We start from the raw sequence: 11,647 nt of genomic DNA on the forward strand, positions 1-11,647 counted from the left end.
CTTTTCGTTTCCATTCTAAAGCAAAACACGGAGTTTATCATTCCGGTTTTTGCAGATACAACACCGTTTGTGTTAAGCGACTCACCCTCGAAACACGCGATCTCACTAACAAAAAATACAACCTGTTGCTACAAATGGTTATTACAACTTTTAGACTGATCTTGCGAATAGTGACAAAAAAACGAGTTCTTGCGTTAAAACTCAAATTTAGAGTAGAAGTTACTCAATATCATTGATGATAACTACTCAATTTTTGACGTTTCCATGTATCATTTGAAAATGAGTAACTAGTACTCAAACTCTGAGTAACTTTTTCTAAGCGTGTATAGCAAATGTTGCAGCTTGAAACTTCAAATCATGATAATCAATTTTTCTCAGTGTATTAGTTTGTTTTGTTTCTATCAATATTTTGATATAAGTAACAAATATTTTACTAGTGCGTTCCTGTCAATTTCTTGACAAACAATTCCACAGTAAAATCAATTTGAAAAATACAAACATTATCATTTCTCGTATAGATTTTAAACGCAATTGTTTTCTCATGAAATATTTAAAAAGTTTTCTCATAAAATATTTAAAAATACTGTTGTATTATGTTAATGCACATAAACATGAAATGACAAGAGCTGAGTTATGAACAATTTGTAATCTGATCAATGTGGTATCTATGGGGGGGGGGGGGGTTGTCGGTACGCCACTGGCTCTAATAAACTCGTTTTCATTTAGTCTAACCAAGTGAACTGTTTTAAGTCCTGCACCTGTAATTATGTAATTATATTCAACCACAAGCTTCTGGGAGCAAATTAGCCCGAGATTGTCAATCACAATGCTAGTATTTTTTTTATATTTCTATAAGATTTGCCATATTAGTTAGTTAGAGTCTCCGTACTATGGGAAATCTATGTTTATTTGGTTTATGAGATCATGTCAATTGTATGGGAGCGCAGTGCTGCAGATTTCGCGCGCACGAATTTGACATTTCTCTCAACTATACTTGCATGTACAAGATTCAATACGGAAAATAACCGTTTTTAATTCAGGTTTTATTTATGCGGGAATTATTTCATTTAATTTGAAATAATCTTACTTAATCCCGGAAAACCCTAAACTCTCCTAAACTTACCTAAACCCGCTAATTATTGTTTTAATTCAGACAAAGTTTGGAGTCGTTTCCGTCTATAGGTAAAGGGTAATAATTATAGATTACGTAGCCTGAATAGATAACGTACTTTTGTTTCTTCTTTCTGGTTGGCGTCACCTCACTTGAGATGACGTCGATTGATGTAACTTAGGCGATTTCCCAGTTAGTTTTCGTTTATAATCCAATGGACTTTTTTTTCACTGGACTACAAACGAAAATCTCGCTGTGTGGCTACGTCGAGTCGCTAAAGGACGGACAAAAATTCTTTCTTCCTCGCGAAATACTCATCGTTGAGAGATTCACCGGAAGTGAGATAACGTTCTGAACCGAGTAGAAAAACTATATAAATGACAAATCTGAATCAGTTATAACGTGTCGGAAATATCGGCAACACTGTTAACCGAAGAAAATACTTTGATCACAGCGGTACCATCATTGAAGACATAAACCGACGTATGGATAAGAAAGGAAACAAACGCATCGCGAGAACACTCCTAATCAAAATCGCTCAAATTAAATACATATGTTTTTACACATTTTATATGAAAACGGGTTTTAGATGAACATCGTTCAATCTAGAGATGGGCAATTCGTTCGCGAACGGTTCAAAAGAACTAGTTCTTTTGAAAGAATGAATGACCAATAGTTCTATTTTTGAAAACGGTAGTTCTTCAGTTCAAAGTCGTGGATCTTTTTTTGCTCGCTCAATCTTTTTCGAGAACGGTAGAACACAGTTTAATATGAACCTCAGTTCTAATTGGGATCTCGGTTAGTCATTCAACAAGCAAACTAACTATGAAAAGAACGAACGAACGGCTCTCGAGGACTAGTTCTTTCAATAGAACTCTGAATCACTGAACGGTTCTTTGAAATGAACTGTTTTGCCCATCTCTAGTTCAATAGGATTTCTTGGTTCGCACAGAGTCGATAGGCCATTTTTTTTCTAAAACCTGTATCCGGCGCAAAAATCGATCTGTACCAGAATCTCTACTACTACTACAACAATATGTACTAGGAAATATTAACCGGGGCTTATTTTAGTTATAAAAATAAGATCGCTCCTCCACCTTTTAAATGCCAACCCAAGCAAAAACCGAAAATCGGTATTTATTTATATGAACAGTGAATTATCGATATTTTAGGGGAATATATCTGTATTGCGGTATAGGTATACCGTTGGACTCGCATACGAACAGTATGTAAAATTTCGAGTAAACAGCTTGGCGAACATTCATAGATGTCGCCGCAATTGTCGGTATTGTTCTGAAAATAACCGTTTTTAATTCAGGTTTTATTTTAATTTTCTCTGATTTTTGAAAATTTTTGGCAACAAATTCGACAATTTCATCCGAATGTTGGTAGGTCCATATACCATGTTCACATTAGCGCTTATATCACTTGATATACAGAGATGATATGCATATCACGTGGGAGTGTTCACATATGATCGAAATAATATCGTTTGACAATCAAATTGTCATATTGAATGTTCCCATTAGGAGTAAGATCAATAATATTGCTTTTCTCTCCTACAATTCAATCAATAATTGAAGTCTTGCAATAAATGTTCTCCGAACGCCAGTATTCGTTGAAAAATTTGAAATTATAATGATTGTTTATTGTCACTCTCAAAGTGACGTTTATAAATGAGTGCGTTCAATGCCATTATCCGTGTTGCTAGTTGCGATTTTTGACAACTCGACATGATATCGTACATGATATCCCGGATATCATGACAAAATGGTGATACGCGTTGACATCAAATTATATGGGATATCAAGTGATATCGCACATGATATCATCGGGTATCAAGTATATCCGTATATCACTTGATGTCAGCGCTAATGTGAACATACTATTACTCTTTATGTTTAGGTCGTTTGCTCCACTCTCCCTATATACTTAGACTTTCAGCTTTCTCGAAATTACTCCGCCCAAAATTCTCCACACCAAGTGGTACCCAGCAATCATTTCCAAAATGTTTACACCTGCTTTGGAATGACTCATAATTATCATGTTTTAGATTGAGTAAAACCTTTGCCAGCCCCTGAAATTCTTGATTGAATAAAAAAACATACATATAAAATTTCTAATTTAATATACGTACAATAATAAAAGCTTCAACAGGTTTTGATGAAGTAAGCAACAAACACAACAAAAATATCAACATAATTCGCTTCTGAATATCTTCATTTGTGGTTTTAAAGGCAACACTATAATTGACCTTAGTATCCTATTGAAATCTGACTTCAGTTTCAAACAATCGCTCCGTTTAAATGCTACTTTCTCTTCCGTAACAGATTTCACTTAGTGCTGCGAGTCAAGAACTGAACGGACACATTTTCCCAGCGTTCCAGAAGATCCTTTTCCTTCTCAGCCCACAACGTTTCGAGCAAACCCCAGCCCCGGGCCTGCGAGGATAAAATGTACTGGTTACTCTCGTCCACGGTCGACGTATAGAGACCTAGGACTAAACTTTGGCACAATCGAGCTGCAATTGCCACTTTCAGTATCGCCTTTTCGTGCGGTGGAATCAACCTTAACATTCCGTATCCAGCCATGATCAATCCGCCGGTATCTAAATCATTCGATTCTAACATCATGTAGGTCATTGCGATAGCCAACTCAAACACGTAGCAGGAATAACAGACATCCCCGAAATCGATGATCCCGGCTATGTCGTACTCCTTTGAGTTCTCCTCCGTGCGGCTGACGATGATGTTATATTCGTTGAAGTCCCCATAGATTACTCCTCGTTCGAAATCTTCACTGTTCGACGCAATACGCTTTTGAAAAGCATCCAAAACTTGTTCGACAATATCCTTGCGATGCTCGTCCTTGACAACATATAAGAACTCCTCTAACTTGGGAAAGTTATCCAATTTCCAGACCGATTCACGTTTCAAAACGCCCTCATGTGTGATGCCCTGAAGATTTAGAACACGATTTGTAAATGAAACACTTTATTATCATCAACCAACCGAACTTACCTTCAGAGCCGAACCAACTCGAGCGATGAACATTCCTGCCTGATAGAACAAACGCTCCGGATGAGGCACCCCGTGGAAAACCTTCCCCGGAATGTACTCGAGTAAACGCACCACGTGTTTGCTCTGTCCCAAGGTTTCCACAGAATAAAACTTTCCGAAAATATTCTGAATCTGAATCGGACAACGAATGTTATGTTTGGCCAACTGACGCATTATTTCCGCTTGCCCGTCGAAGAACGCTTCATTCTGGGAATCCAGGGAATTGGCAATTTTCAGCACGTACCCGTTCGGGCTGACCGTCTTGAGGATAGGGTTTTTGATGAGTCTGCGTAATAAAAAATGAATCAGTTGAGTGTGTCTTCTAATTTACATTGAAATCGATTATGCAATACTTAAAGATGAAACATGTAGACTTGATTATTTTTGAGCATATTTTTTTCCCAAAAATTAAATCAATAAAATTTTGTAAGAAATGTATTCAACACTGTGCAAGCAAGAATGGAATCTGCTAAATTACAGAAACTCTGAGACTATCAATCCAAGAAGCGCATTGTAAATATTAATATTTTCTTTGAAATTGATTGGTATCTGCGAAAAACACCTACACTGCCTGCTATTTTCTACCAAAAATTGATCCCACCATACATTCAAGCAACTGTTTTTGCTACAAGACGTGCGAGTCTGGCAGTCCACTCATACAACATTGTTTGATAATATTTGGCAAACTCGTTCTTGAGTCGAACACGTCGGTCTTCTAGGGTGATAGAATGTGCAGAATTCTTCATGTTACACCTCCTGATTAGCAATGGTAAGTGGTTTGTAATTTCAATCGAGCATCAATCTTCTGTCAGCGATTTTGAACGAGCATATCGAAATAGTCAAAAACAGGCATATTCAGAAGCAAAACCGTTTCATGAATTATTTTCTTTTGAAAGCTGTTTGTCAGTCAGTCTGCATAACTGGTAACACTGCTTACTAAATTGACAACGGACCGAAAAGAAGCAAAGAAAAAACAGCACGTGATTGTGTTTCGTTTACAGACATCAGAGCAGCGATGTCAGATCTACGGAAATCTCCGTAGATCTACGGATACGAACATTTTCTACGGATCTACGGATCCGTAGACAAAATCAACGGAAATTGGATTTTTTCTACGGAAATCTACGGAAATTACAATTTATCAACGTAGAACTACGAAAACTAGTTTTGTCTGGAGAGCAAAAAAAAAACTTCACTGTGAGAGCTTCCGAGAAAAATGCCAATCTACGGAAATGACACTACTACTATCTGGCATCGCTGCATCAGAGTTCTGTCTGTTCAGAGCAGTTGCATTCATAATCACTAGAGTAACTATAAACATAGTGAAGACAGCTGTTCGTTTGGAATGACAGCTTCCAGTTATTAACGAGCAAACAACCTGTGGATTTCAATTTAAAGCTTACAAAACTGCCAACATTTCGGATTAAATGTTTTGGATTGTTGCCAACATTACGGATGAGAAGTTGTCACTCTGGTTATAGGCACTCTAATCTTTTGATTCAGCACACTTTCATATAGTGCAGTTCGATTTGGTGTGAACTGTGAAATACTAGTGCATTTATCACTAAATTCTGTAAACCTAACATTCGTTGGCAAATTTACCACCGATTAACAATCCCCACGAAGAAAGCAAAATGAATTTAAGCTCGCCAACCCCGCGCAATTTTTCCAATCTCCTAAGCTTTCTTAAAACCGGTAACCTCACGAAATTCTTTATAAATAGTAAACAAGCCCAGTAAATCTTATCTAAGCTCAGATAAAGTTTAAACCGTGGCCGTGGTTGGTGTCTTAGTGTCTAAATCATGAAAAAATCATCTTTTTTTGCGATTTTTTTTTTCAGAATTATCGTTCAACAGAATAAAAACATTTTTGATAGTGATTTTTTCGTGGAAAAATATTAAGAAATAAGTCGATGAAGAGATATTTTTGAGGAAAAATCATGATTTGCTGTGTCCACTGTATCTCAGCGCAGTCTAATCAGAAGTGAACAAATCAAAGCAGCATAGTTAGAGTAGAAGTTTTTCTAGACCATAACGTTTCTGTTTGATTTTTTTATTTTTTTTTTAATTTTGGTGGTTGTTCAAAGTGAAAACTACGATTTTTCACGAAAAAATCTGCCATTTTGTAGCTGTAAAATCTTCCCAAAATAACAAACAACAAAAAAAACTAAAACGTTGAGGTCTGGTTTCTTATATGTAGAAAGTGTGTGCAAAATTTGAACAAAATTTGTGCAGTAGTTTTTGAATGACGATTCAGGTTTTTTGTCTTTAAATCAATGGAAACAATTTACTACTCAAGGGAGCAGAAGTCTTGGGCCTATGCGCCGAGTTCTTATTTCTTCGCAGTATGAGATAAACAAAGATAAAGGCCCATAACTTGCTGAGTTTTGTTCCGAGAAGCTTGAAAATTTCACTGAATATTCTTGAAATGTTTTACTGTGAGAAAATACACAGAAAAAAATAAATGATTGACCCTGCCCTCAGAAAACAAGCCGATTAAACAGGGCGTCTTTTATTTAAATTCCTCGTAGTTGTATGTTTAATCTTCCCATCTCTTTATATCACAAGCAAGCATCCACAAACTACACGCAATATTTGATATATTTTCGTTCCTATCGTTAGCCCGATAAAGATATATGATAAATCATAAAAACTGATTTAATTTGTCATTACTTTTGTAGTCAAGTCCCGAGTGACAAATATGACAACCACAGGTGAACAAGGAGAAAAGGTGATTAAATGGCGACTGCATTTTGTAAGCTACTGAGTAATTTATAGTTTACTACAGCTAGTCGTTTCTAAAAAGAAGACGATGATTTACAGTGCATATACGAGAATGTTTCAGCATTTAGTAAAAATTGTATGATGATTCATGAAAAAAATTTGCAAACAAAAAATCTAAAAGTGTCTGTATTTGATTCTATTTCAAATATTATGCTTTTCCAAAACCTATTGAAATACAGATGACTGGTTTTGAATTATTTTTTAAAATTAAGCACAACATACTTGGTTCACAGTTGGGGTTCTCTTTCCTTCTCGAATGGATTGGAATATTCGGTTAATGTTAAAATCAGTAACCAATTATGTAAAACTACCAGTCTGATAAAAAAAATGAGAACTCATAATTCGATAGCTAACCCAAGCAATTAAAAGTTCAACAATTACTTAAAACATCCACTTTCTTGCTGCTTAAAAGTACACTCGGAACTTTTGAGAACTGGAAAGTGCTGAACAAGTGAACTTTCTCGCTGCATAGAAGCTGAACAATGTATTTAAGAAGCAGCTCGTTTGCGTCAATTTCTTTAGAAATGGCTTACTCAGAATGCTAGCAATAATGTTCGTAAACTGATTAAGCCGAATCAGTCTCTCTTATCACAACTTTTGACTAGCTGGGAAATGTCTCTACTATCAGATTATCCATCGGATGAAAAATTGTTGCCAACACCATAATTATTCCACTCAGACTAAATCACGTGCATCTCCAACGCATCATAGATCTTCCGGTTATTGGATCCCTAGTAAAAAACGTATACCCCTAACAAAGGGCGAATAATGTGGTGTAATGAATACTCAAGTACGTTTCTACCATCGGGTATTACACACTACAACGATTTAATGATATTTGCGCCATATTGCAAAGATGAATAAAACAACTCTCTTCAATAGTAGGATCTTTTTCTCCAAAGTAACTGCCGGGCGAGGGATGCATCCCAAGTGGCCCTAGTTGTTGCACTGAAGTCCGCAACGATTCGGACATGAACATGAAATTCATTCCGAACCGATGATGTGGATGCCCACACGGTGTTTTGGCTACCTTTGCAGCCATGGGTACCAGACGGCTGCCAGAACCGATTCAATGACAATGACATAAAATATTCGGCCATCATTTAGTAACAGGTGCATTTTCACTGACACTGAGACATGCTGACAAGAGAAGTGCAGTATTTTTTTAACGAAAACAGATGAGTTGGATGATAAAATAAATGCTGGCATATTGGATCGATGCCAATACAATAATAAATGGTGTTTAGCTATCCGACATTATTTCTTTGTACAAAAACAAAAATATATATGAAAAAGTAGGTGGGTAATGTGAGAGACATAACTGGCTGACGTGAATACGAATAAAACCTCACTCTTTTGAATATCTACAATCGTTATCATATGTTTATATATTATGTAAATTGTGCGAAATAAAATTTCTTTACTTCCAGAACTGGAACGGTGACCTATACTTTCGTACGACGAATTCACGACACACTCATTCTAACACACAAATAAATAAGATAGAGCAAAAGAGTAAAAAAGTTCACCTACACGGTATGAATTACTATAATTTCAATGGAAGAAAACATAAAAAAGTTCTTTAATATTAAATTTACTGATATTAAAAGTCAACTGCGCAGGCTAGAATGAATGAGATGTGCAATTTTTTTCAATTCATTTTGGCTGCCAGCTAATTTGCTGCTCATTTAGAGATTATGCTTTCAGCATAATTGTAAAGTCGATAGGAACATTTTAAATTAGGTCATGTTATTAACCATTTCTGATGAAATAGGAAAATGTTTTCGAAAAATGATTTCAGAACTGGAAGAAAAAACTTTTGCTCTGAAGAGGTAATGTCGATTTTGATTCATTGTGCAACACCTGCAGCTTATTTAGAAAGGAGCATTATTTACATACAATTTAAATGAACTTCGTGTAAATTTCACAAAATTATTCTATAGAGTCTACGAAAAAAGTTACGTAGGGTTTGCTTTTGGTACAAATGTGGACTATGAGTTCATGAGTTCATTCTGTGCCACCTATACTTCACATAAGTATTACAAGAAAAGTTAGTGGGTAAAAATCACATACGTTTTCACGTAGCATTGAAGTGAGGATTTTTCTGAGTGCGCCTACCCACAAACGAGTTGATTTCCACGAATGAAAAACCTGCGTTCCGGTTCCAAACAATTACAATTTCGCACAATATCAATTTGCTGAACGCCAAAGTAGTCTATCAGCAATGATAAGAAAGTGCAATCAATCAATGCATATCAACATAACAATGCACATGATAAGCGTGAATTTCAACTACACAGTTTGGCAGAATATTTTACTCTAACCGGAAAATACGAAATATGAAAGATACTTTATTTTTCTCAATCGATTGCAATAAGCAGTTTACTCTGAATTCGTACATTTTTAATTAAGCTTGAGATGCAATTATTTTAAAGGTCTAATTGCTATAAATCGTAAAAAACAAGTTGTCCAATTGACACCAACACTTCGAGAATGAATATTAAGCTAAGCGTAACATTAAACCTTTTAACTATAAACCACTAGTGCATTGAATTAATACCATTCAATAATTCCTAACGCGCGTATAGAATTTAATTCAATTCAGTGTCATTCTGTGTGGCATGTGCCACACGAATACCATACAAACGGCGTCACGTGGTCTTCCATGGATGTCACTTTTTATCATGTTATGCCAAAAAAATATCTTTCAGGTTTGTACCGGCACTGTTGCGCAGTTTCATTTGACAATCAGAAGATCAAACAAACCTGCCCACTTCATTGGGAAGCACTAATATATGGAAGCACTAGAAATAACACCCCACCCAGTTGCTTCTTTGAAACCTACCTGTCTGCCTGGATAAAAAAATTCTTATCGTCATAGGAATCCAACTCGCACATTTCCAGTATGATAATACCGTACAGCCGTTCCGCGAGTTTTCGTACATCTTCTTCCGTTACAACGGGCCGAATTTCGGAGCCAGGTTTGAGTGTTACTGCAACACTTTCACCCGGTGACGTGTGACCATTGGTGTCCCCACCGATTCCACCCAAAGCAGCGACTGCATCCGACGAGAGGCGCTTCTTTTGGGAGATTGTTTTCATTTCCATGTTTACTTGAAAGGAAGAAGACACCGAAATCTCACAACCGACTTTGGTTGGAACCAAAGAATCACTGAACAGTGCAGGCAGCCGTGTCTTGCCTCGTCGATACGGCGACTTTGAGTGCGGATTACGGAGCCGCACTGATAAAGATAGACGATAAATAAATAAATCTCCTCTTGCTTCGCGTCGTTTCTGCTTACAATTCTTCACTGATTAAAACTGGGATGGAATGTAAATTGAAAGCACAGTTGTATGTAGGACAACCGAATACACGAAAACAAACAAACAAAGCGGCAACGACGAGCGTCGAAGACAACGACGAACAGATAACTGTGTGTGATGTAGTGTATGCATTTTAATCTACACCGTAGATCTGTCAACGTGATCAGTTGGTAAGTTATGTAAGCTGTCATCTCATACAAGCCACCTGATGCACGCCTGTCATCTCATACAAGCCACCTGATCAACAAAGCTCCGCTGGTGTTTACGATTGACCATAATACTCAAAATGTCACTCCCATAGTCGTATGCTGCAAGCATTCGCGAAAAAAATGAAAACTACCATATAAATTTCACTCAATATTCCGTCCATATCTTTATTCGATCATCACTCATCATCAGTAGCAACGAAAACTTTAAAATGACACCACAATAATAACATACAAAACTTAATCTAAACTATCTTCAATAGCGAAGAAATTTTGCTCAACCTTACGCCTCAAAATCCTGATCCTGCTCGCTATCCCCGTTAGTGTCGTTATCCCGTACCTGTCCCAGATCGGTTTCGTTAATTCGCTGCAGGAAAGAATTCAGCAGAAATTTGTTGATCTTGTCGTTCTGCGTGAACTCACGCACAGTCGGCAGATCCAACGGTGCCCCGGGACAGTCCTCCACGTGCAGAATGCGATCGGCCGGTATCAACTGACGGTCGGGATCCCGGGATACGGTTTGATTCGATTCCGCCAAAATGTGGTTGCCATCGTTTTCATCACCATGCCCATTTTGATCATGCTGACGATTGTCCTGAAGTGATGAGGATTGGTGTTCGTCCCCGTTATTCATCGGTGGTTCCGCGGAGGGCATTTCTTTTACGATTATTTTACACTAAAAACAAAGAAAAAAATAAATGTTACTTTTGAATAACTAGTACTAAATTACGCTAATAATACTTAGTCGAACACGAATCTAGCGATCGAACGCCTATTCTCTGGAATGTTGTTTTGTTATTGCTTTTGATATCCGAAGTTGCGTCTTATGTCGTTTTCGTTTTTAAATTGCACTACACTGGTGTAGCGAAAGCTGCACTGAAACCGTTCGTTTTTGCCAATTGCACTACACCAGTGCTACACTTTTTCTGCACCGATACCACTGGTGTAGCAATCATCAAAAGTTTGGTGTAGCTCTGTGCGATTCCACGTTTATTGTAGTCAATGGTTACTGTTTATGTTTTCGTCATTTTTGTTCGTTTATTCATGCCTCAGTGTAGCACTGCACCGGTGTAGTGCAAATTAAAAACGAAAACGCCATTAGTTTCTAATACATTATTTATTATATGGCAAGCACGGTATCGCGGAGCTTTTGTCCGCCTTGAA

General features: G+C 37.1%; 2 protein-coding genes across 2 annotated transcripts; both read right to left on the reverse strand.

Moving 5' to 3' along the window:
- Nucleotides 1-3,222: 3,222 nt before the first annotated feature.
- On the reverse strand, nucleotides 3,223-10,419 carry LOC131435562 (hydroxylysine kinase-like). The gene is made up of 3 exons (XM_058603584.1): nucleotides 9,799-10,419; nucleotides 4,132-4,456; nucleotides 3,223-4,068 (listed from the first exon to the last, which is right to left on the reverse strand). Exons 1-3 carry the CDS (start codon nucleotides 10,059-10,061, stop codon nucleotides 3,445-3,447), a joined length of 1,212 nt encoding a protein of 403 aa, XP_058459567.1. The 5' UTR covers nucleotides 10,062-10,419; the 3' UTR covers nucleotides 3,223-3,444.
- A 202-nt stretch (nucleotides 10,420-10,621) lies between these two features.
- On the reverse strand, nucleotides 10,622-11,647 carry LOC131435567 (uncharacterized). Its single transcript, XM_058603596.1, has 2 exons — nucleotides 11,225-11,647; nucleotides 10,622-11,159 (listed from the first exon to the last, which is right to left on the reverse strand). Exon 2 carries the CDS (start codon nucleotides 11,136-11,138, stop codon nucleotides 10,767-10,769), a length of 372 nt encoding a protein of 123 aa, XP_058459579.1. The 5' UTR covers nucleotides 11,139-11,159; nucleotides 11,225-11,647; the 3' UTR covers nucleotides 10,622-10,766.

This window comes from Malaya genurostris, chromosome 1, assembly GCF_030247185.1.
Source record: "Malaya genurostris strain Urasoe2022 chromosome 1, Malgen_1.1, whole genome shotgun sequence".
NCBI classification, from domain to species: Eukaryota; Metazoa; Arthropoda; class Insecta; order Diptera; family Culicidae; genus Malaya; species Malaya genurostris.